Source organism: Schistocerca piceifrons, chromosome 1, assembly GCF_021461385.2.
Source record: "Schistocerca piceifrons isolate TAMUIC-IGC-003096 chromosome 1, iqSchPice1.1, whole genome shotgun sequence".
Lineage (NCBI taxonomy): Eukaryota > Metazoa > Arthropoda > Insecta > Orthoptera > Acrididae > Schistocerca > Schistocerca piceifrons.
The window spans coordinates 1,252,256,329-1,252,283,810 of NC_060138.1; the positions used below are offsets into that span (position 1 = coordinate 1,252,256,329).

Below are 27,482 nucleotides of genomic sequence, written 5' to 3' on the forward strand. Positions count from 1 at the left end.
CACCGGTATATATTTCGCATACGAGCCACGAAGGTAAGGAACTAGAAATTAGGGCTAGCACTGAGGCTAAAAACTGTTGTTTTTCCTTCGCTGTATTTGAAAGACGAACAGGGAAGGAAATGACTAGTAGTGCTTCCGAGTACCCTCAGCCACACACCGTACAGTGGTTTCTGTAGCATGTATTTACGTAGATGTACATAGCCAACTTAAACTTGGATTTCAATAGGGCTACTCTACCGAGTCAGCTTTTTATACACTTACTAAGCACGTAATAAAATCTTTAGATGGTAAAATATCACCAGCTGGAATGTTTGTGTCGTATCGAAGGCATTTGATTGTACCAATCATATTATTCTGTTACAGACATTTAGTTTTTACGGAATACGTAGTACAGCACTTGAGTCGTTGAGTTCATATTTAAAGAAAAGAATGAAGAAAGATACCACAGACTATTTGAGTAATACAAAGATATGCAGTAACCCATAGTTATTCTATCCTTGGCACAGAAAGGGGTGAAATATGAACTCTTAGTCTATCTGTAGAAATAAAATATCTGACAAGCATCAGATATATTTTCAAACGTAGATTAAAGATGTTTCACTAAAATCTCCTATGCCACAGTGGGATTCGTGAGTAGAATTAATTAATAATTTTTACAGAAGAATCCGTAAATTTTCCGCATGTAACCGTAAAAAGTATTCGTCATCTATAAACTACGCATATGGGTTGGTAGGTGGATGCTAGTGTTTGTGTCTTAACATTTATTGTGAATATGATTTAGGGAACGAGTAACTATCTACCTTACCACACAGTGCTGATGGCGATATTCAGCAGTTTACCAACATTGAAAAAACGTACAGGCTGCACGGTTTAATTTGGTTATTGACTCTTAATGGAAAAGTAATTACGGTTTTATACAACCTGACTAATCTTAAAGACTTGTTACATTCAAGTTATAGACAAATGTGTTCTAATTTCCACATTTATTCGTCTATTGCCTTTAAATTTGCAGAAGCAGGTAACACACCATTTGTCTGTGACGTAGTTATCCACATCTTTTATTAGATCGGAAATGAAAAAATTCTGGGATAGATTCTTAAAATGTCATTAGGAGTCCACTAATCAGCTTATCCACCCAATAAACTACGAACTTTACACTAACATAGCTGGATTTCAATTAACTAGGTACTTACGTCACATCCTTTACTGCTGCATCACACCACTAATAATTCCATGTGTGTCTTACACCGACAGTTGGCAACATTTTTCAAAATAATAAGTTATGCTCGCACAGGTTTGCTTAAAATTTATCTGTACATTCCAGTGTTATGCTTTACATATGATCTCTTCTTACACCACCACGATCTCTGGAGTTAAATGCCTTCGAGCCTGTCATTCATCAGCATAGCAACCTTGAGAACTAAGAAAACCGCATTCACTCTCGCGTATTTTCACTTACCCCCTGAAATTAGGAAAATATTAAACTCACGCAACAGTAAAAACTTGCACAGAACCGATAGCATTTCCAACAGAGCACTAAGATCTTGTTTGCATCAGTTAAATAGATTCTCAGTCACATATGTAATAGTTCACTGTTACAGGACGTTTTTCATGATAGACTGAAATATGGTACTGTTAAACCATTTCATATAAAGGGGGACAGATTTGATACCAACAACTAGGGCCTAATCTCACTTCTGACTGCTTTATCCAAATTCATGAAAAAGTAATATATTGAAGAGTAGCTTGATCTATCTGTAAAATAAAGAACTAACAAAATGACAGTTTAATTTTTAGAAAGGGTTTTCAATAGGAAACGATTTATATGCTTTTAATGAAAAAATATTAAATGCTTTGAATACCAAACATCATCCACTAGGATCCTTGTGATCCTCAAAACCTTTTTACTGTGTAAATAAGGAATTCATCTAGCTAACCTTAAGCATTATGGTGTGAATGAGACAATGCACAAATGATTTGATTTTTATGTAAGAGTACAGAAGGTGAGTATAAAAAGTTCACATTATGCTGAGAAATCAGCAGATTTCTCAGACTGGGGATGGATCTAGAATGGGGTCCCACAGGGTTCAGTCTTGGGTCCTTTACTTAATATGTATTAATGTCTTGTCAGTCTGTATTCATGAAGATGTAAAGCTAGTTCTTTTTGCTAATGATACAAGTTCAGTAATCATACCCAAAAAACAAGAATTAGTTGAGGGATTTTGATATGGTTTTGGGCAATAGATTCATGAAGAAAGTTTAGGTATGTAATTTGTCACCGATACGCCAGATAAGTAGGTAGTCGCTAGTATACACAAGGTTTCTCACCGTTCGTGTTACAGGCTTCTAGGGTAAGACGACGAGACTCAGTAAATAAAGTTCTGACAAGGAACCCACTTCCTGAAATATACGGTATGGATATAAAATAAGTCTGAAGGACGTACCTCTTCCAAACCTCCCACTTGCCCCTATGCACACAAACTGAGGAGACGGCGCCGTCGTCAGTCCCTATTGTAATTGTGACATCACATACCATTTTCGGCCGAATACAACAACGACTGCGAGAAAGTGGTACATTCGCAGCTCGGACGGTTGGCTGTGGTGCTCCACGGACGCATCGCACTCTCGACTTTCAAGATGACGTCCTTCGCCAAGTAGGAGAGAACACGACGATGAGTACACAAAACATTGTCCATGCCATGGGCTCCTGTAGATCTGTGTTTGCACCGTGAAGAGGAAGATTTGAAAGTGATCCCATCTTCAAACTTATTTTACATCCGAACGGTACATTTCCTGCTATGGGTTCCTTATTAAAACATAACCTACGGAGTCAACTCCATAATACCTAGAAGCCCGTACTAGAAATTGTGTTGTGAAACATCCTGTATATAAATGAACTAGTAACCCATCACATCTTTGCACTGGTAGCATTAGTATATATGACCGGACGAGTTGTGTGATGTAATGGCAGTAAATTTTAATAAAATGTATGCACACATATTTTGTGTAACGCTTTTAGTTAGTTACAAAAAACCGTTACAAAACAAAACAAAACCAGTGAAAATCTTTATCTCACTATAATGATTATCTGTCTTTAGTAGTGAGTATGTCATCCCCGCACACGGACGAGTTTTTAAATTTTGCGACAAAAATGTGCAAGATGGAACCATCTAGAATGACATTTTCACTCTGCAGCGGAGTGTGCGCTGATATGAAACTTCCTGGCAGATTAATACTGTGTGCCGGACCAAGACTCAAACTCCAGACCTTTGCCTTTCGCGAGCAAGTGCTCTACCAACTGAGCTACCCAAGCACGAGTCACGCCTCGTCCTCACAGCTTTACTTCCTCCAGTACCTCGTCTCCGACCTTTGGAACCATCTAGTTTATCTTGAGGTCTTAGGTCCAACTCCTCAATGGCAGCTTCAGTGAGGTCATTTGCATTCTTTGTCTGGGGACTGTGCTGGTCAAAGCAATCGGTTGATGTTGCATCTTTGAAGATACTGAGACACTGCCAGAGTACGGTGTACCTTGCATTGTCATCGACTAGGATAAAGTTGTCACCGACTTCACGTCTATAGGAACTTACAACCGCTTGTAGGGCCTCTTGGAGGTATTAGAGTCCACAATCCCATCATTATTGCCGCCCATCTGAAAACGGATGGACTTCCTGAACATATCGGCGTTACTGGTGTCGTCTCGCGCTTCTCCAAACCCTAACATGTCTAGTGACCAGTCGCAAACCTATCCTGGTCTCGTCAGCAAACATGACATTACTCCATTCTGAAATGGTGCAGTGTTGATGTGCAAGAGCCCGGTTCCGTTGGTTCAGTACAAAACTTCTCGTTCGTCCTCTGGAATGAAGACTACCTGGATGCAATCTTCTAAACACTGTTTGGTCTGAGGTACGAATCCCTGTGCCCGAAGTCATTTCCAATATTTCTGGCAGTTGATGTTGGGCGCCTGGGAGACGACAGTCGGAGGAACCGATCCTGCATTGATCTTGTCATTCGAGGACAACCACTGCGAGGAGATACTTTCTCCACACCTTAGACACAACACTTTGAGTGACATGTAACCGATCGGCAACATATTGCTGTTTATGACCTGCTGAAAGTAAAGCCACTATCCTGAATCTATCAAAGTGTTGTATGCCTCTACGAGGCAAGTTACTGCAGTGCTGAACACAAACTGAACGAAGCTATTGTTGACAATGGACTGCCTGCGGTGTGCCGCTGCGGCAGCGGTATGTTTACACGACTGGGAAACGGCCACAATGCCTGCCAGTAGTAAGCACCGTCCACAATGTGGGCTCTAAATGCATGAAGTATCGAGATCATTGAGACTTCTAGTATCGTAGACTACATTTTACGGTAGTGTTCCAAATTTTTTATATTGCTCATGCAGCCAGAAGGTACTTGAATATATTCATCACACACACAGACGCATTGTATGTAAGTAATATATTATCTATTTAAATAATACAGACGTTTCTGATACACCAGTCATACCCTAATATTATTTTTTTCCACACACATTAACAAAATCTATTGAGGACACACACAGTAACTCCAAATTTAGATTCTACGTCTCTGCCCAAGAAAGGATTAGAACTGTATATCTTAATACTTACTGAAAGAAACTAAATTTGTGTAGAATGGAAAAGGAACATGCATAGATACAGGGTAACAATTACTAAACTATAAGAAAAAAATATTAATTAGTTGTAAACTATGGCGTGCACACATTTTGTTCAACATGTAAACGTCACTACAGATATCCGGATTTAGGTTCTGAGATGTTCGATATACCTGCCTTTATTGGCGATGATGTGGCGTAGACGAATAACGAAATTCGACATCCACGCTGTCGATGACCTCCTGAATGGCTGTTTTCAGGTTTTGGAGTTATTGCTGCACAACCTGTCTTTAATATAGCCCCAAAAAAGGAGTCGCATGTGTTCAGATCCGCAGAATATGGCGCTCAATCGAGGCCCATACCAATGGCCTCTGGGCACACCAGAGCCAGAATGTGTTCCCCAAAGTGCTCCTGCAGGACATCAAACAATGCTACGATGTAGCCGATTTAACCTGCATGAAGGAAGGATAGATGCTGACGTGGGTGTTGGAGTGCTGTTCAGTTTCTAATGCCGTCTGTTCTGCTTTCTTGCGGGTGAGGTACTCGTTACTTGACTGCCGCATGTGCTGCCGTGTTCAAGCTGCTCCCTCTATGTTGGATTGCCTGTGTTTCTCCATCACTCAGTTTCAGGAACTTAATTTACCTTTTGGTGCCTCTGACATTATTTCAATGCCACATTTGTCTGTTTTAAAATTTCCTTTAAATAAGATTTGTCCCCCCCCCCCCCCCCATGAACCATGGACCTTGCCGTTGGTGGGGAGGCTTGCGTGGACTGAGCGATACAGATAGCCGTACCGTAGGTACAACCACAACGGAGGGGTATCTGTTGAGAGGCCAGACAAATGTGTGGTTCCTGAAGAGGGGCAGCAGCCTTTTCAGTAGTTGCAAGGGCAACAGTCTGGATGATTGACTGATCTGACCTTGTAACAATAACCAAAACGGCCTTGCTGTGCTGGTACTGCGAACAGCTGAAAGCAAGGGGAAACTACGGCCGTAATTTTTCCCGAGGGCATGCAGCTTTACTGTATGATTAAATGATGATGGCGTCCTCTTGGGTAAAATATTCCGGAGGTAAAATAGTCCCCCATTCGGATCTCCGGGCGGGGACTACTCAAGAGGATGTCGTTATCAGGAGAAAGAAAACTGGCGTTCTACGGATCGGAGCGTGGAATGTCAGATCCCTTAATCGGGCAGGTAGGTTAGAAAATTTAAAAAGAGAAATGGATAGGTTAAAGTTAGATATAGTGGGAATTAGTGAAGTTCGGTGGCAGGAGGAACAAGACTTCTGGTCACACAAAGTCAAATAGGGGTAATGCAGGAGTAGGTTTAATAATGAATAGGAAAATAGGAATGCGGGTAAGCTACTACAAACAGCATAGTGAACGCATTATTGTGACCAAGATAGATACCAAGCCCACACCTACTACAGTAGTACAAGTTTATATGCCAACTAGCTCTGCAGATGACGAAGAAATTGAAGAAATGTATGATGAAATAAAAGAAATTATTCAGATAGTGAAGGGAGACGAAAATTTAATAGTCATGGGTGACTGGAATTCGAGTGTAGGAAAAGGGAGAGAAGGAAACGTAGTAGGTGAATATGGATTGGGGCTAAAAAAAGAAAGAGGAAGCCGCCTAGTAGAATTTTGCACAGAGCACAACATAATCATAGCTAACACTTGGTTTAAGAATCATGATAGAACGTTGTATACATGGAAGAACCCTGGAGATACTAAAAGGTATCAGATAGATTATATAATGGTAAGACAGAGATTTAGGAACCAGGTTATAAATTGTAAGACATTTCCAGGGGCAGATGTGGACTCTGACCACAATCTATTGGTTATGACCTGTAGATTAAAACTGAAGAAACTGCAAAAAGGTGGGAATTTAAGGTGATGGGATCTGGATAAACTGAAAGAACCAGAGGTTGTACAGAGTTTCAGGGAGAGCATAAGGGAACAATTGACAGGAATGGGGAAAAGAAATACAGTAGAAGAAGAATGGGTAGCTTTGAGGGATGAAGTAGTGAAGGCAGCAGAGGATCAAGTAGGTAAAAAGACGAGGGTTAGTAGAAATCCTTGGGGAACAGAAGAAATGTTGAATTTAATTGATGAGAGGAGAAAATATAAAAATGCAGTAAGTGAAGCAGGCAAAACGAATACAAACGTCTCAAAAATGAGATCGACAGGAAGTGCAAAATGGCTAAGCAGGGATGGCTAGAGGACAAATGTAAGGATGTAGAGGCTTATCTCACTAGGGGTAAGATAGATACTGCCTACAGGAAAATTAAAGAGACCTTTGGAGATAAGAGAACCACTTGCATGAACATCAAGAGCTCAGATGGAAACCCAGTTCTAAGCAAAGAAGGGAAAGCAGAAAGGTGGAAGGAGTATATAGAGGATCTATACAAGAGCGATGTACTTGAGGATAATATTATGGAAATGGAACAGGATGAAATGGGAGATACGATACTGTGTGAAGAGTTTGACAGAGCACTGAAATACCTGAGTCGAAACAAGGCCCCCGGAGTAGACAACATTCCATTGGAACTACTGACGGCCTTGAGAGAGGCAGTCCTGACAAAACTCTACCATCTGGTGAGCAAGATGTGTGAAACAGGCGAAATACCCTCAGACTTCAAGAAGAATATAATAATTCCAATCCCAAAGAAAGCAGGTGTTGACAGATGTGAAAATTACCGAACAATCAGTTTAATAAGCCACAGCTGCAAAATACTAACACGAATTGTTTACAGACGAATGAAAAAACTAGTAGAAGCCGACCTCGGGGAAGATCAGTTTGGATTCCGTAGAAATACTGGAACACGTGAGGCAATCCTGACCTTACGACTTATCTTAGAAGAAAGATTAAGGAAAGGCAAACCTACGTTTCTAGCATTTGTAGACTTAGAGAAAGCTTTTGACAATGTTGACTGGAATACTCTCTTTCAAATTCTAAAGGTGGCAGGGGTAAAATACAGGGAGCGAAAGGCTATTTACAATTTGTACAGAAACCAGATGGCAGTTATAAGAGTCGAGGGACATGAAAGGGAAGCAGTGGTTGGGAAGGGAGTAAGACAAGGTTGTAGCCTCTCCCCGATGTTATTCAATCTGTATATTGAGCAAGCAGTGAAGGAAACAAAAGAAAAGTTCGGAGTAGGTATTAAAATCCATGGAGAAGAAATAAAAACTTTGATTTTCGCCGATGACATTGTAATTCTGTCAGAGACAGCAAAGGACTTGGAAGAGCGGTTGAACGGAATGGATGTGTCTTGAAGGGAGGATATAAGATGAACGTCAACAAAAGCAAAACGAGGATAATGGAATGTAGTCGAATTAAGTCGGGTGATGTTGAGGGTATTACATTAGGAAATGAGACACTTAAAATAGTAAAGGAGTTTTGCTATTTGGGGAGCAAAATAACTGATGATCGTCGAAGTAGAGAGGATATAAAATGTGAACTGGCAACGGCAAGGAAAGCGTTTCTGAAGAAGAGAAATTTGTTAATATCGAGTATAGATTTAAGTGTCAGGAAGTCATTTCTGAAAGTATTTGTATGGAGTGTAGCCATGTATGGATGTGAAACATGGACGGTAAATAGTTTGGACAAGAAGAGAATAGAAGCTTTCGAAATGTGGTGCTACAGAAGAATGCAGAAGATTAGATGGGTAGTAGATCACATAACTAATGAGGAAGTATTGAATAGGATTGGGAAGAAGAGTAGTTTGTGGCACAACTTGACCAGAAGAAGGGATCGGTTGGTAGGACATGTTATGAGGCATCAAGGGATCACCAATTTAGTATTGGAGGGCAGTGTGGAGGGTAAAAATCGTAGGGGGAGACCAAGAGATGAATACACTAAGCAGATTCAGAAGGATGTAGGTTGCAGTAGGTACTGGGAGATGAAGAAGCTTGCACAGGATAGAGTAGCATGGAGAGCTGCATCAAACCAGTCTCAGGACTGAAGACCACAACAACAACAACGATTTGTTCAAAGCCTGATTATTTCTCAGTTGGGTCTGAAATTAATTGTCATATGTTTTAGGCCGCTACGTGTGTTCGTGGCCACTGAAGTCGAAATTGTGTCTGATTTGTATTCGAAGATGTTACTTCCTTGACTGAAGTAGGTACTGTGACAAACTGCCTATTGGCTTCTGTCTCCGGTTCTTCGGCTGACGTTCGTCTAATGATTTTACTGACGTATCAACAGCACGTGTGGCTGGCATTGTCAAAGCTTCACCCTTCATTGCCGGTGCTGAAATGGAGCCGAGCTCGCGGCCGCAGACTACACTCTTGGAAATGGAAAAAAGAACACATTGACACCGGTGTGTCAGACCCACCATACTTGCTCCGGACACTGCGAGAGGGCTGTACAAGCAATGATTACACGCACGGCACAGTGGACACACCAGGAACCGCGGTGTTGGCCGTCGAATGGCGCTAGCTGCGCAGCATTTGTGCACCGCCGCCGTCAGTGTCAGCCAGTTTGCCGTGACATACGGAGCTCCATCGCAGTCTTTAACACTGGTAGCATGCCGCGACAGCGTGGACGTGAACCGTATGTGCAGTTGACGGACTTTGAGCGAGGGCGTATAGTGGGCATGCGGGAGGCCGGGTGGACGTACCGCCGAATTGCTCAACACGTGGGGCGTGAGGTCTCCACAGTACATCGATGTTGTCGCCAGTGGTCGGCGGAAGGTGCACGTGCCCGTCGACCTGGGACCGGACCGCAGCGACGCACGGATGCACGCCAAGACCGTAGGATCCTACGCAGTGCCGTAGGGGACCGCACCGCCACTTCCCAGCAAATTAGGGACACTGTTGCTCCTGGGGTATCGGCGAGGACCATTCGCAACCGTCTACATGAAGCTGGGCTACGGTCCCGCACACCGTTAGGCCGTCTTCCGCTCACGCCCCAACATCGTGCAGCCCGCCTCCAGTGGTGTCGCGACAGGCGTGAATGGAGGGACGGATGGAGACGTGTCGTCTTCAGTGATGAGAGTCGCTTGTGCCTTGGTGCCAATGATGGTCGTATGCGTGTTTGGCGCTGTGCAGGTGAGCGCCACAATCAGGACTGCATACGACCGAGGCACACAGGGCCAACACCTGGCATCATGGTGTGGGGAGCGATCTCCTACACTGGCCGTACACCACTGGTGATCGTCGAGGGGACACTGAATAGTGCACGGTACATCCAAACCGTCATCGAACCCATCGTTCTAACATTCCTAGACCGGCAAAGGAACTTGCTGTTCCAACAGGACAATGCACGTCCGCATGTATCCCGTGCCACCCAACGTGCTCTAGAAGGTGTAAGTCAACTACCCTGGCCAGCAAGATCTCCGGATCTGTCCCCCATTGAGCATGTTTGGGACTGGATGAAGCGTTGTCTCACGCGGTCTGCACGTCCAGCACGAACGCAGGTCCAACTGAGGCGCCAGGTGGAAATGGCATGGCAAGCCGTTCCACAGGACTACATCCAGCATCTCTACGATCGTCTCCATGGGAGAATAGCAGCCTGCATTGCTGCGAAAGGTGGATATACACTGTACTAGTGCCGACATTGTGCATGCTCTGTTGCCTGTGTCTATGTGCCTGTGGTTCTGTCAGTGTGATCATGTGATGTATCTGACCCCAGGAATGTGTCGATAAAGTTTCCCCTTCCTGGGACAATGAATTCACGGTGTTCTTATTTCAATTTCCAGGAGTGTATATGTACCTGGCGCGCCAACGTCCGAGGGCTTCTCCGCTGTCATTTCCGGTGCGGTTCTCCTCTTGCTACCTGCGACGGTCGTTCGCTTTCCTCTTTCTTGTAGAAGCTGTTCGCATGTTTTTGTATTTTTACACCTTCTCTGAACAAGCAGGTGTGACAGTGCTTCTCTACAGCCAGAGCTTCCGTGTCGGCGAATTTTATTACTTGGTCGGTCTCACTCAGTGCGCGCTCTGCCACGGCCGATTCCTCCACCTGCCCCAGCCTGACAGAAGCCAATAGGCAGTTTGTCAACAAGTGGCCACGAAAGCCTTAACAATTTTGCAGCTACTGTGAATTTGCCTACAGCTGTGGTAAGCAAACGCTAGCGGCCCAGTGAATCAAGGCTTTTTTGTGCAATTTTGTTTCATTGCTGTGATGAGATATACCCTTTCGGGGAATTAATATTTACTGTTTTAAATATGACTCCGATTGTAATTTTTTGAGCACTAGCCTTCAAGATTTCCCTGTTACCTTATAAGCCACATAACTTCATGTGAGTGACGGTTGTGTGTGATTATTACATTAAATTGTTATATTTTATTCTAAGATTAAGTTAATCATTAGTAATTCTTTTGTAAAATTCTGGTTGTTCCGCGTAAGGTTTGGTAAGAGCTTGGGGCCACGCTCAAGTTGAGTTTTTGTCTTGGCCTGATCGTTTTCATATGTTCGACGATTATTATTATGTTGGCTAGTTTTGTCTTGATCTTCCAAGATGTTCGCAGCGTTTGGCTGCTCAGGGGCCTTATTTGTTGCCAGCTGGTCCACCGGGCGCAGCCTATCCGCGTTGGCTGTATACGTAAACGCGAACGGCGTGCCGCTTCCCGTCTCACCGCAGCCTCTGAGACATTGCGGCCTCCTGGCTTCCCATGGCATACCACATAAGTTGAGTTTCTGTCTCGTAGCAGTTTGGCGTTAATTTACCTAGCAGTATGCGTTATTTTTCGATGTTATTCAGCCGGCCAGGGTGGCCGAGCGGTTCTAGGCGCTACAGCCTGGAACCGCCCGACCGCTACGATCGCAGTCTCGAGTCCTGCCTCGGGCATGGATGTGTGTGATGTCCTTAGGTTACTTAGGTTTAAGTAGCTCTTAGTTCTAGGGGACTGATGACCTCAGATATTAAGTCCCATAGTGCTCAGAGCCATTTGAACCATTTTTTGTTGAATGGTATTTTACTATTTTTCCACGCCAGTATATTGAATATGCCAAAGAGCCTACCCTGGTTGATTAATTATGTGATACACTTTGGCTAGTGTTATAAGAAATTTGCCTTTTTATTTGCTTATGTTGGACCTATTGTCTGTTGTTTATTTGTAAATCTGAATTGAATAGTTTCCATTTTAAATGTGTCTTTGAGAAATGCTCTATATTTACGGTGCTAAGGTGGACTAAAAGAATTCAGAAGAATCGTGTTTGCGAGGTAGCCTTCTCTGGTTGATCAAGTATGTCTTCAGAATTGTGGGATAGTTTTGGCCAGTGTTATAAACAACTTTTTTTTTATTTATAGTGAACCTACTCGTGCCGGCCGGTGTGGTTGAAATGGTTGAAATGGCTCTGAGCACTATGGGACTTAACAGCTAAGGTCATCAGTCCCCTAGAACTTAGAACTACTTAAACCTAACTAACCTAAGGACATTACACACATCCATGCCCGAGGCAGGATTCGAACCTGCGACCGTAGCGGTCACGCGGCTCCAGACTAAAGCGCCTAGAACCGCTCGGCCACTCAGGCCGGCTGGCTGGTGTGGCCGAGCGGTTCTAGGCGCTTCTGTCTGGAACCGCGCGACCGCTACGGTTGCAGTTTCGAATCCTGCCTCGGGCATGAATGTGTTTGATGTCATTAGGTTAGTTAGGTTTAAGTAGTTCTAAGTTCTAGGGGACTGATGACCTCAGACGTTATGTCCCATAGTGCTCAGAACCATTTTGAACCATTTTTTGAACCTGTTCGTGATCTGTTTACCTGTATATATGAATTGAAGAGTTTCCATTTTTAATGTACGGGGCGTTCAAAACGTCTCTCCGCCGTGCTGTATGATTGTCAGCCGCGCGTGCCGTGTGATTGTTCCCCTGCCCGGGTTACTTCCCTTCAGGTGGACTCTCCCAACATTCCACTGTTTCGTTTATCTCAGCCAGCGTCAGTAGTATCTTTGGTGTGTGTCGTTACGTGTTGACATGAAAGTTTAAGTTTAGTTCCTTTGTTCGTTTGTTTCGTTTTTGTCACTGTTAAAATGCTGACCATTGAAGAACGTGTGTTTTTAGTCGAACACGCGTTCAAAGCTGGCAGTAAATACAAAGTTTGAGTTAATGAAACATTTAATTCAGTTTTCCCGGAGACAACACTCCCACATCGCGATACTGTGCGAGATTGGATTAACAAATTTCGGAGTAAGGGTTCAGTGACAGATGCACCGAGAAGTGGTCGTCCTAGCGTTTTGTCTGAGGATAAACTGCTCGATATTTCTGATAAAATGTCCAAGAGTCCGAACAAGTCAGTAACAAAACTCGCCCAGGAAATGTATGTTAGTGTCGGAACGGCCCACACGGCTGTAAGGAAAAAATTAGAACTTTTCCCACACAAAGTGACAGTCGTGAATGAACTGAAAAATACTAATCATGACAAGAGACTGGATTATTGTCAATAGTTCAAAAATTTCGTTCAACAAAATGGAAGGGATATTCTTAATGAAACGTTTTTCACTGATGAGACGTGGTTTCATTTATTCGGGTACATTAACTCGCAAAATTCTCGTATGTTCAAATGGTTGAAATAGTTCTAAGCACTATAGTACTTAACATCTGAGGTCATCAGTCCCCTAGAACTTAGAACTACGTAAACCTAACTAACCTAAGGACATCACACACATCCATGCCCGAGGCAGGATTCGAACCGGCGACCGTAGCAGCAGCGCGGTTCTGGACTGAAGCGCCTAGAACCGCTCGGCCACAACTGGCGGTTTCTCGTATGTGGAGTACTGCAAATCCATTGTGTATTCATGAAAAACCACTTCGTTCTGTGAAAATAGGAGTTTTGATTGCAATTTCTAGACGTCGGGTTGTGGGTCCCATATTTTTCAACGAAACAATAAACGCACAACGGTACTGCAGTGATATTCTGTAGCCATTCATAGGAGAACTTGTGATAAGTGAAATACCGAACGGTTATTTTCAATCAGATGGTGCAACCGCGCATACAGCTCGCGTTTCAATGTCACTGCTTGCTGATGTGTTTGGTGATCGCATAATTTCACAGGGACTTTGGCCTCCGCGATCGCCTGACCTGACACCACCTAACTTTCTCTTCTGGGGTGCAGCGATAGCAACTGTCTATAAAAACCGTCCGAAATCCATCGATGAAAAGAAAACTGCAATATCCACTTTCACTGCTTCTGTTTGCAGATGAAATGTTCCAGCTTGCGTTTGGAAACATGATTAGACGAATTGAATTGTGTATTCAACAGCAGAGGGGACGCTTTCAACATTTAATGTGAAAATTTGTAAGTGAAAATGAATAATCAATAAATAAATAACTTCTATTTCACTGAGTTTCATTTCGGTATATTCACTGCGGCATAAGGCACGCGCGGCTAACAATCATACGGCACTGCGGAGAGACTTTTTCAACACCTCGTATGTACACTACTGGCCATTAAAATTGCTACACCAAGAAGAAATGCAGATGATAAACGGGAATTCATTGGACAAATATATTATACTAGAACTGACATGTGATTATATTTTCACGCAATTTGGGTGCATAGATCCTGTGAAATCAGTACCCAGAATAACCACCTCTGGCCGGAATAACGGCCTTGATACGCCTGGGCATTGAGTCAAACAGAGCTTGAATGGCGTGTAAAGGTACAGCTGCCCATGCAGCTTCAACACGATACCACAGTTCACAAAGAGTAATGACTGACGTATTGTGACGAGCCAGTCGCTCGGACACCATTGCCTAGACGTTTTCAATTGGTGAGAGATCTAGATAACGTGCTGGCCAGGGCAGCAGTCGAACATTTTCTGTATCCAGAAAGGCCCGTACACGAACTGCACCATGCGGTCGTGCATTATCCTGCTGAAATGTAGGGTTTCGCAGGAATCGAATCAAGGGTAGATCCACGGGTCGTAATACATCTGAAATGTAACGTCCACTGTTCAAAGTGCCGTCAATGCGAAGAAGCGGTGACCGAGAGGTGTAACCAATGGCATCCCATACCATCACGCCGGGTGATACGCCAGTATGGCGATGACGAATACACGTTTCCAATGTGCGTTCACCACGATGTCGCCAAACAAGGATGCAACCATCGTGATGCCGTACACAGAACCTGAATTTATCCAAAAAAAAAAAGACGTTTTGCCATTCGTGCACCCTGGTTCGTCGTTGAGTACACCATCGCAGGCGCTCCTGTCTGTGATGCAGCGTCAAGGGTAACCGCAGCCATGGTCTCCGAGCTGATAGTCCATGCTGCTGCAAATGTCGTCGAACTGTTCGTGCAGATGGTTGTTGTCCTGCAAACGTCCCCATCTGTTGACTCAGGGATCGAGACGTGGCTGCACGATCCGTTACAGCCATGCAGATAAGATGCCTGTCATCTCGACTGCTAGTGTTACGAGGCCGTTGGGATCCAGCACGGCGTTTCGTATTACTCTCCTGCGCCCACCGATTCCATATTCTGCTAACAGTCATTGGATCTCGACCAACGCGAGAAGCTATGTCGCGATACGATAAACCGCAATCGCGATAGGCTACAATCCGACCTTTATCAAAGTCGGAAACGTGACGGTACGTATTTCTTCTCCTTACACGAGGCATAACAATAAGGTTTCACCAGGCAACGCCGGTCAACTGCTGTTTGTGTATGAGAAATCGGTTGGAAACTTTCCTCATGTCGGCACGTTGCAGGTGTCGCCACCGGCGCCAACCTTGTGTGAATGGTCTGAAAAGCTAATCATTTGCATATCACAGCATCTTCTTCCTGTCGGTTAAATTTCGCGTCTGTAGCACGTCATCTTCATGGTGTAGAAATTTTAATGGCCAGTAGTGTATTAGCAATGCTATCTATTTATGGTGGTAAGATCGAGTCAGTGGGAGTGTGTTGTGCCAGGTAAGATCGAGTCAGTGGGAGTGTGTTGTGCCAGACAGCTGCATTATAACATCTATCTGTGCAATAAAATATTGTTGAACATTTGTGAAGTAACAAATGACTTGTGATAAATAGCCGCACCTTTCCGTGGCGCTTTAGTTTTTCCATTACCCTGAGCCGTCCACGCCGGCCGGGGTGGCCGAGCGGTTCTAGCCGCTACAGTCTGGAGCCGCGCGACCGCTACGGTCGCAGGTTCGAATCCTGCCTCGGGCATGGATGTGTGCGATGTCCTTAGGTTAGTTAGGTTTAAGTAGTTCTAAGTTCTAGAGGACTGATGACCTCAGAAGTTAAGTCCCATAGTGCTCAGAGCCAATTTTTTTGAGCCGTCCACTGGCATTTTACGAATCGAGAATCTGTTGAACGACCTCGATCGACCCTCATGGCTCCACATATGTGTTGGTATCTTGCAGAACGTCACTGGCTCTCTTCCTCCACATCTCGCAGCGATACGCACTGCAAAACATGCTTATTCGGGCTTTCCACAGGTGTTCACGTTAGTGTGACTGGACAGTGTAGTAAATATGCTCGAGCAAGCTCCGTGTTTTTATCAGTGGAGTTCAGGTTCACACAGTGTACCATCGACGCCGGTAAGAAACATCAGGGAGCGCCAGTTGTTAGTGCTTCCTGCATTAGCAGGTACATCCTTCCGGCGTGCCTTGCTGTGTCAGTAAGACAGTGAATGGACGTAACTGCGGTCCCCTCATCCTGCATAGAGCAGAGCAGACTGCACTCACGGGCAACGCCATTCGTCTATCGACCGCACAGCGGCAGCTGTTGTTTCGGTGGCGAGCGCTTGAGTTTCCGCTACGCTGCACCGTTGGTGACAAGTTCCGGCCAACTACTGCGACGCGACGGCTGCGTCCGGCAGCTCTAGGTATTCTCTCTTCTGTTTAGTCTCCTACAAAAGAGCACTGCGCTGTTTCTGATACCGCAACACAGTTGTCACCACTGAAATAACTTTCCTTCGCTTTTTACACATACAATTATGTCATTTTTTTCATTCTGACAAGGGAACCTCCCCATCGCACCCCCCTCAGATTTAGTTATAAGTTGGCACAGTGGATAGGCCTTGAAAAACAGGAAGAAGTTGTGTGGAACTACAAAAAAATAAGCAAAATATACAAACTGAGTAGTCTATGTCCAACGTAGGCAACATCAAAGTTAACTTGAGCTGAGGACCGCCGTGGTCCCGTGGTTAGCGTGCGAAGCTGCGGAACGGGAGGTCCTTGGTTCAAGGCTTCCCTTGAGTGAAATATTTAATTTTTTGTTTTCAGTTTATGTGACAAACTCTTATGTATTCACCACTTTTTTGGGAGTGATTATCACATCTACAAGAAAACCGAAATCGGGCAAGGTAGAAGAGTCTTTTTACCCATTCGCCAAGTGTACAAGTTAGGTGGGTCGACAACATATTCCTTTCATGTGACGCACATGCCGTCACCAGTGTCGTATAGAATATATGAGACGTGTTTTCCTGTGGAGGAATCGGTTGGCCTTGCGATCAAATTTTTTCAGTTTCCATTGGAGAGGCAAGTCCTTTCGTCTACTAATCGCACGGTTTTCCGGTGCGGTCGCAAAACACACACTAAACTTATTACAGTGAACAGAGACGTCAATGAACGAACGGACAGATCACAACTTTACGAAAATAAAGAAATTAAACTTTTCACTCGAGGAAAGACTTGAACCAAGGACCTCTCGTTCCGCAGCTGGTCACGCTAACCACGGTGTTGCCTATCTTGCGCACGGACAACTCAGTTTGTATATTTTGCTTATTTTATCGTAGTTCCACACAACTTCTTCCTGTTTTCTCGATTGATCTGTGTTCAGTTTTTCAAGGCCTATCCAGTGTGCCAACTTATATCTAAATCTGAGGGGGGTGCGATGGGGAGGTTCCCTTGTGAGATAAAAATATAATGTTGTTGTTGTGTGCTTCAGTCCTGAGACCGGTTTGATGCAGCTCTCCATGCTACTCCATCTTGTGCAAGCTTCTTCATCTCCCAGTACCTACTGCAGCCTACATCCTCCTGAATCTGCTTAGTGTATTCATCTCTAGGTCTCCCGCTACGATTTTTACCCTCCACGCTACCCTCCAATACTAAATTGGTGATCCCTCGATGTCTCAGAACATGTCTTACCAACCGATCCCTTCTTCTAGTCAAGTTGTGCCACAAGCTCCTCTTCTCCCCAATTCTATTCAATACCTCCTCATTAGTTATGTGATCTACCGATCTAATCTTCAGCAATCTTCTGTAGCACCACATTTCGAAAGCTTCTATTCTCTTCTTGTCTAAACTATTTATCGTCCACGTTTCACTTCCATACATGGCTACACTCGATACAAATACTTTCAGAAACGACTTCCTGACATTTAAATCTATACTCGCTGTTAACAAATTTTTCTTCTTCAGAAACGCTTTCCTTGCCATTGCCAGTCTACATTTTATAGTCTACCTGCTTCGACCAACATCAGTTATTTTGCTCCCCAAATAGCAAAATTCCTTTACTGCTTTAAGTGTCTCATTTCCTAATCTAATTCCCTCAGAATCACCCGACTTAATTCGACTACATTCCATTATCATCGTTTTTCTTTCGTTGATGTTCATCTTATACCCTCCTGTCAAGACAGTTTCCATTCCGTTCAAGTGCTCTTCCAAGTCCTTTTCTGTCTCTGACAGAATTACAATGACATCGGCTAACCTCAAAGTGTTTTTTCCTTTATTGCTTGCTCAATATACAGATTGAATAACATCTGGGATTGGCCACAACCCTGCCTCACTCCCTTCCCAACCACTGCTTCCCTTTCATACCCCTCGACTATTATAACAGCCATCTGCTTTCTGTACAAATTGTAAATATCCTTTCGCTCTCTGTATTTTACCCCTGCCATCCTCAGAATTTGAAAGAGAGTATTCCAATCGACATTGTCAAAAGCCTTCTCTAAGTCTACAAATGCTAGAAACGTAGGTTTGCCTTTCCTTAATCTTTCTTCTAAGATAAGTCGTAGGGTCAGTATTGCCTCACGTGTTCCAACATTTCCACGGAATTCAATCTGATCTTCTCCGAGGTCGGTTTCTATCAGTTTTTCCATTCGCCTGTAAGGAATTCGCGTTAGTATTTTGCAGCTGTGACTTATTAAACTGATAGGTCGGTAATTTTCACATCTGTAAACACCTGCTTTCTTTAGGATTGGGATTATTATATTCTTCTTGAAGTCTGAGGGTATTTCGAGTTTTGTCAGGACTGGCTCTCCCAAGGCTGTCAGTAGTTATAATATTATATATAATATTGTTCAAATATTGAGAAATACAGTAGTCAAAATAAATTTTGCATATTTGCTGTAACTTTAAAACTGAACTTTGTGATCCAGAAACACGTTACTATATCAATACGTTCATTTGTTTGTAATTTAATTCTAACGGCAACAGTATATATTTCTATCGTGAGGGGGAGTACGTACAGTCTATGGCAACCATGTAAACTGTAAACATTGCAGTACATGCGCTGTGTATTATCACGAGAGCCGTGTTGGTTCAAGATGGTTTGGAAAGCAGTAACGTATGATCAGACGCTCTGTCACTTCATAGAATACTGAACTAGTTTCAAGCGACAGAATCAGCTCAGCTTTGTCACAGTAGTAATCGTGAGAGAAAAAAATAACAAGAGTGAAGGATGAATATCTGTGTATAACAGATAGTAGACACGCTCAACACAATGCGATACGTCCACGGCGGTAGTTAACAGCTACAGGAGTGCAATTGTCAACACAAATAATACCAAACAGGTTCGATAATCTGGGACTAGACCTCTGCCAGAAGACCTCACAAAGCTCTTTGTCTAATTGTGAGCAAGTCAGCAGGGTGACATAACGCTCTTTTCTGACGAGATCAGCGTCAGTCTGCACCTTGACAACGTTTACACCCTAACTGTGTCGTGGACCGCCACCATTAGCGGTTTAGTTACGTTTTGGTGTCGAACCAAGTGTGGTCGCAGGACAGCCCTTGTGCCAATACCAGAGAAGATGACTGGTGTGAAGCATCGGAACGACCTCCCTGCACGCATCGTGGCACGGTTTTCTGACTCCCGTTGATGGTCGACAGTGAACGCCCTCTTCGTCACACTCTGGTGAACACCTTCCTAGCGGAGCTATCGTGTTTGAAGGTGCCCACAACCACACCGCGAATGAAAGCGCCAGATTTGTTCATATATCAACGCCAAATGTCAGACATGTCTACAAGGAATAACAGCCGTCAGAGATTTTGGCTTCCTATACAGAAGTGAACATTCTGAAGCACGAGTGAACATTGTGAAGGGAACTTTATGCCACAGACATTTGGAATTGGGTACCACTTCATTGCTCACAACGCCACGTGGGGCTGCACATTTTGAATGGAGCGAATAACACAGAAACTGGTCCAGTTGAATAGAGGCTTGTAGAGGCTTCCAGTATTCCAGTGGGTCTCTGTTGTGCAAGGCATCAAGTGCCCCGAATGCCCTATAACGCGTTTATTCAACTGTGCATGGAGAATATAAACCAGGCCAGAGGCTGTTCTGTGGTGTTTTTCGTAGCATGATTTGGTGAGTCGTACTCATGAACAATGATGCTTGTTTCGGCAATCTCGGTGACCAAGTGTTGACCATTCTTTAACATCTACATCGTGGATATGTAGAGAACCCTTCTGTGTTAGAAATGTTTCCATAAATCACACTTATAGCTGACCGGAGTGGCCGAGTGGTTCTACGCACTACAGTCTGGTGCCGCGTGACCGTTACGGTTGCAGGTTCGAATTCTGCCTCGGGCATGGATGTGTGTGAGGTCCTTACGTTAGTTAGGTTTAAGTAGTTCTAAGTTCTAGGGGACTTACGACCTCAGCAGTTGAGTCCCATAGTGCTCAGAGCCATTCGAATCATTTGAATCACACGTATATGTTCCTGGTTTAAGGATACGTTAGCACTACACCTCAACTGACCCGCTAAAAAACATGACCTAAACCCTGTAGAAGTTCTCCGGTACTACCTGCATTTGGCACAATGTGTGAAACGTACCACTGCAACACGCCAAATCTGATAGGTGTAAGGGGTCATAGCTGAAGGAACTTCTTCACCACATTGATGCAATTTTTTCAAAGCCAGAGGCGATGTTACAAGATATTAATGCGGTACCTCTTGGGCAGGACCAATTTTTTCTTCAGTGTACTTGCTACAAGAGCTACTTTCTTTTTTCTTCAACATCCGATCGGTGGCAAAATGAATACCACAATGAAAACCAAAAACATTTAGTTTGCAACATTTAGCTATGCCTTCCAGTTACCTCTCTCCATAATCGCCACTTCTGTCAATTGTAGTAGGGTGGTTTGGGGAAGGAGACCAGACAGCGATGTCATCGGTCTCATCGGATTAGGGAAGGATGGGAAAGGAAGTCGGCCGTGTCCTTTCAAAGGAACAATCCCGGCGTTTACCTGGAGAGATTTAGGGAAATCACGGAAAACCTAAATCAGGATTGCCAGACGCGGGATTGAACCGTCGTCCTCCCGAATGCGAGTCCAGTGTCTAACCACTGCGCCACCTTGCTCAGTACAATTGTAGTAGTGTGGTACCATCTTTCCAATGCCCTTGTCAAAGAAGGCAGCCGCTTGTGTTTTCGAGCCTTTCCTTACATTGGTAAGGAGCTGGTTGTCTGCGCCAAAATGCAGCCCAGAACTGTCAGAAGAAGGATATGCATGACAGTTACATTATGTGGGATGCATACAATCAGGCGAAGCACCTGCACAGAAATTCACGTTTGGCGGGAGGCTCTATGTACTAGGCGCTTTTATGGGCTCTCTCTGCGTTCATTACAGAAAAATGCAACTTGATGCAATACACTGGCATACTAGGAAGACTGTGCAAGACACCTGCGCAAACCTTCACCGTATTTTCACTGTGGTTTTCATTTCGCTACCCATCGCAGCTTGAAAAGAAGTTCCTCTCAAACTGTACGCAGATGGCAGTGTCACTGACCTTGAACTCGCCCAAGTTGTCGACGACGCAGGAGAGCGACGCATCCCTGCCCAGCGCGGCCGTCACATTCTGTATGGGCTCCACGAACCGCGGGCCGTCTGTCAGAGCTGGAATTGAAAAGAGAAACGCCTCACAAAAACTGCGCTGCACAGCCACGGAAATCTGGCGCGGCGGGCGTGCCTCCAGAGAAAACACTCAGTGGTCGCAAAATTGTTGCTTCAGTGTAGTAATGACAAAAACACTTCTGCACCTTGCGAATTATGACATTATAATCATCACAGCTACATGTGTTAAAATCATTCACTTACTGCCTTCCCTACATGGCCAGTTTTCAAAGGCATCAGCTGATTTCAGACCTAAAAACAAAGAAGAAGAAAAAAACAGTCTTTACAAACGTTTTAAGTATAATATATGGAAAAAGACATTTAATATTACGGAATAATGAAATTCTCATAAATATACAAGGTGGTCCATTGATGGTGAGCGGGCCAAATATCTCACGAAATGAGGGCCAAACGAAAAAACTACATAGAAGGAAACTTGTCTAGCTTGAAGGGGGTTGGCCCGCTAGATGGCGCTCCCATAGGTCAGACGGATATGAACTGCGTTTTTTTTAAATAGTAACGCCCATTTTTTATTACATATTCGTGCAGTCTGGAACCGCGCGACGGCTACAATCGCAGGTTCGAATCCTGCCTAGGGCATGGATGTGTGTGATGTCCTTAGGTTAGTTAGGTTTAAATAGTTCTAACCTCTAGGGGACTGATGACCTCAGAAGTTAAGTCCTATACAGGTCAGAGCCATTTGAACCATTTGAACATATTCGTGTAGTACGTAAAGAAATATGAATGTTTTAATTGGACCATTTTTCTCGCTTTGTGATAGGTGGCGCTGTAATAGTCACAAACATATGGCTCACAATTTTAGACGAACAGTTGGTAACAGGTATGTTTTTTAAATTAAAATACAGAACGTAGGTACGTTTGAGCATATTATTTCGGTTGTTCCAATGTGATACATGTGAACTTATCATTTCTGAGAACGCATGCTCTTACAGCGTGATTACCTGTAAATACCACATTACTGCAATAAATGCTCAAAATAATGTCCGTCAACCTCAATGCATTTGGCAATACGTGTAACGACATTTCTCTCAACAGCGAGAAGTTCACCTTCCGTAATGTTCGAACATGCATTGACAATGCTCTGACGCATGTTGTCAGGCGTTGTCGGTGGATCACGATTGCAAATATCCTTCAACTTTCCCCACAGAAACAAATCCGGGGACGTCAGATCCGGTGAACGTGCGGGCCATTGTATGGTGCTTCGACGACCAATCCACCTGTCATGAAATATGCTATTCAATACCGCTTCAACCCCACGCGAGCTATGTGCCGGACATCCATCATGTTGGAAGCACATCGCCATTCTGTCATGCAGTGAAACATCTTGTAGTAACATCGGTAGAACATCTATAAAATGGGGGGCGAATTATCTTTCCTCCCATAATGCCGCACCGTACATTAACCCGCTCGGGTCGTTGATGTTCCACTTCGTAGATTTTCCGTTGCCCAATAGTGCATATTATGCCAGTTTACGTTACCGCTGTTGATGAATGACGCTTCATCGCTAAACAGAACGCGTGAAAAAAATCTGTCATCGTCCCGTAATTTCTCTTGTGCCCAGTGGAAGAACTGTACACGACGTTCAGAGTCGTCGCCATGCAATTCCTGGTGCATATAAATATAGTATGGGTGCAATCGATGTTGATGTAGCATTCTCAACACCGACGTTTTTGAGATTCTCGATTCTCGAGCAATTCGTTTGCTACTGATGTGCGGATTAGCCGCGACAGCAGCTGAGGCACCTACAAAGGCATCATCATTTGTTGCATGTCGTGGTTGACGTTTCACATGTGGCTGGACACTTCCTGTTTCCTTAAATAACGTAACTATCCGGCGAACGGTCCGGACACTTGGATGATGTCGTCCAGGATACCGAGCAGCATACACAGCACACGCCCGTTGGGCATTTTGATCACAATACCCATACATCAACACGACATCGACCTTTTCCGTAATTGGTAAACGGTCCATTTTAACACGGGTAATGTATCACGAAGCAAATACCGTCCGCACTGGCGAAATGTTACGTGATACCACGTACTTAGACGCTTGTGACTATTACAGCGCCACCTATCACATAGCGAAAAAAGTGGTCCAACTAAAACATTCATATTTCTTTACGTACTACATGAATATGTAATAAAAAATATGGGGGTTTCTATTTTAAAAAACGCAGTTGATATCCGTTTGACCTATTGCAGTGCCATTAAGCGGGCCAACCATAGCGCCATCTGGTTTCCCCCTTAAAGCTAGACAAGTTTCTTTCTTTGTAATTTTTTCGTTTGATGCTTATTTCGTGAGATATTTGGCCCGGTCACTGTCAATGGACCAGCCTGTATACTGTACAATCTATTGTAACGTCTCCTGGTGGCAACTGAGCGACATGAGACAATGGTGAGCAAACTGGACTCGCATTCTCGAGGACGACGGTTCAAATCCCCGTGCAGTAACCGGATTTTGCTAAGTTATGTCAGGCAAATGCCGGGATGATTCCTCTCAAAAAGTGGCGTCTATTTCCTTCCCTATCCTTTCGTAATCCAAGCAGTCGACGGAATGTTAAATTCTAGTCTTCCTTCTTTTTCTCTCAGCCATTTCAGCTACACGGTAAAGATGAAGAAATTACAAGACCGGAGCAATTTTCAGCAGCTGTGATATTACTAATTTTTGACAGTGGTTAAAAATGCCTCGTTTAGCATTGTTTTTTATTTTTTATTTCTTTATTACTTTTTATGTCTTGTTTATTTTTTAACAAATGAAAATTCCTACACACTAGTATATCCAAATTTCATACAGTGGCTATACGTCCGCCATGTTAGATGCTAATTGAACTGCCATGTTTTCTGAAATAAAAGCTATCACCTAGACTCCACAGCCCAACAAAATTTTATCTAGTTGCCTTTTGAAAACAATTCCCTGATTTAAATAACTACTGACTACTGAATATCGACGTGCGTCAGGATCCGCCGCTGTTGAATACTGACTGATACATTTTACTCCAGAAAACACGGCACTTCAATTTGCCTCAAACACTGCAGACGTATAGGGACGTTCGTCCACTCTATGAAATTTATCTCTTTGACTATATCACTATCCGGGTATTTTAATCTCTTTGAATATATCGCTCTCCGACTATTCTGGTCGTTGTAGTAGACGGACACATTTGTGAGCCTTAACGTTAGGAGACATATAATTACTGTGACGGAGCACTTAGAGGCCTTCAAACAACTGATTCTTTGAAAGCTTATTTATTAGTCACCAACGAATTACGACATAAAAAAAATATGTGAGCCTAAAGTTTAGGCAACAGCAAAGACAGAGAGCCTGATCGCACATTGCCTGCCTACTAGAATGTAACGACAGCAAGACATGAGTAAAACTTTAATTAGTTTCACCCCAGTTCCGACTGACTTCAATAGAAATCCAGAGAACAGCAATCCCGAATAAAATACACTCCTGGAAATGGAAAAAAGAACACATTGACACCGGTGTGTCAGACCCACCATACTTGCTCCGGACACTGCGAGAGGGCTGTACAAGCAATGATCACACGCACGGCACAGCGGACACACCAGGAACCGCGGTGTTGGCCGTCGACTGGCGCTAGCTGCGCAGCATTTGTGCACCGCCGCCGTCAGTGTCAGCCAGTTTGCCGTGACATACGGAGCTCCATCGCAGTCTTTAACACAAGTGATAAGGGACGGAGAGTCTATACATTTTTTCCGAACATAACGGAAAGATTAAGAATGAAACATGCCGATCCTAGCCGCGGCATGGTGCATTTCTTGACTGGCCACGGACCTTATCCCACGCACTTAAATCGCGTGAGTCTTAGAGACACATCAACGTGTACATGTGGAGGTATGGGAACTCCCGAACACACAATCCTATTCTGCGGGAAATACAGACAGCACAGGAACACACCTGGGATACAACACCTACAGACAGAGGAACACATATACGATGCGATCAGAACACCTGAACTTTGGGACATACTGAACGCACTAACAGACAAAATTTCTGACGAATGCCACAAAGAGTACAGGAACAGAAGACCACACAGACAATAAACCTATATGCAGCACCCAGACAGACATCATAGTGTGGAAGAACTAAACTAAGTCTCAATATAAAACAACTGACATGCAATAGACTTACATAAGTAGACCTAAAACTGACAATAGATTAATGTATAAAATTAGACATAAACAGTGTCGGCGCACCGTCGCAATTGCCATCAGCTACCACGGCACTCTAAACCTGTATACAAGTAACCACATAGAACATAAATAGAGATATCAAACGCCATAAATAGAATAGAATAGAACTTCCTTTGCTAAGGTTAGGGGACTGAGGATCAGAGGCTTGAAGATAAATCCCAAGGCGCTCATCCTCAGCCCCCTACGGTGGTGGGACTATCATCTCTTCCTTTCCTATCGTCTTTTCTCCTCTTCAGACTAAACTATTCCTTGTATTTCCTTCTTCCAATTCAAAATTAATTTTTGTAAAAATTTTGTTAAATCGGTTTTGGGAAAGCTGCCAAAGTAAAGAAAGTAATAAGAAAAAAAAAAAAAGCACAGACCCGCCTCCACGTGGCGGGACACGGGCAACGGTGCGACCGGATGCGGGAACTGGTGTGAGTTTCATCAACTACATCAGTGTCCGCACACCGGTCGTAGCGGCCAAGTGGTCAAAATAGACCCACCTTAAGCACTTAGGTGGTGGGTCGTAAAATCAGGGCGGCAAGTGAAAAAAAAAAAAAAAGAAAAAGTCTTTCACACTGGTAGCATGCCGCGACAGCGTGAACCTTATGTGCAGTTGACGGACTTTGAGGGAGGGCGTATAGTGAGCATGCGGGAGGCCGGGTGGACGTACCGCCGAATTGCTCAACACATGAGGCGTGAGGTCTCCACAGTACATCGATGTTGTCGCCAGTGGTCGGCAGAAGGTGCACGTGCCCGTCGACCTGGGACCGCACCGCAGCGACGCACGGATGCACGCCAAGACCGTAGGATCCTACGCAGTGCCGTAGGGGACCGCACCGCCACTTCCCAGCAAATTAGGGACACTGTTGCTCCTGGGGTATCGGCGAGGACCATTCGCAACCGTCTACATGAAGCTGGGCTACGGTCCCGCACACCGTTAGGCCGTCTTCCGCTCACGCCCCAACATCGTGCAGCCCGCCTCCAGTGGTGTCGCGACAGGCGTGAATGGAGGGACGAATGGAGACGTGTCGTCTTCAGCGATGAGAGTCGCTTCTGCCTTGGTGCCAATGATGGTCGTATGCGTGTTTGGCGCCGTGCAGGTGAGCGCCACAATCAGGACTGCATACGACCGAGGCACACAGGGCCAACACCCGGCATCATGGTGTGGGGAGCGATCTCCTACACTGGCCGTACACCACTGGTGATCGTCGAGGGGACACTGAATAGTGCACGGTACATCCAAACCGTCATCGAACCCATCGTTCTACCATTCCTAGAGCGGCAAGGAAACTTGCTGTTCCAACAGGACAATGCACGTCCGCATGTATCCCGTGCCACCCAACGTGCTCTAGAAGGTGTAAGTCAACTACCCTGGCCAGCAAGATCTCCGGATCTGTCCCCCATTGAGCATGTTTGGGACTGGATGAAGCGTCGTCTCACGCGGTCTGCACGTCCAGCACGAACGCTGGTCCATCTGAGTAGCCAGGTGGAAATAGCATGGCAAGCCGTTCCACAGGACTACATCCAGCATCTCTACGATCGTCTCCATGGGAGAATAGCAGCCTGCATTGCTGCGAAAGGTGGATATACACTGTACTAGTGCCGACATTGTGCATGCTCTGTT

The 27,482-nt window shown here is 44.4% G+C and overlaps 1 protein-coding gene and 1 non-coding gene across 2 annotated transcripts in view; both read right to left on the bottom strand.

Annotated features, from left to right (window-relative positions):
• The window catches only part of LOC124780250 (lachesin-like), a 303,063-nt gene extending 281,191 nt beyond the window's left edge, over positions 1–21,872 (bottom strand). The window contains exons 1-2 of the mRNA XM_047253767.1: positions 21,836–21,872; positions 21,532–21,638 (exon numbers count right to left, since the gene is read on the bottom strand). Of these exons, the coding sequence (XP_047109723.1) occupies positions 21,532–21,638; positions 21,836–21,872 (144 nt within the window). The remainder of the gene's footprint in view (positions 1–21,531; positions 21,639–21,835) is intronic.
• Positions 12,036–12,119, bottom strand: Trnas-gga. The gene is given in 2 exon segments: positions 12,036–12,070; positions 12,080–12,119. It is a non-coding gene; the product is annotated as a tRNA-Ser (tRNA).
• Positions 21,873–27,482: the final 5,610 nt, after the last annotated feature.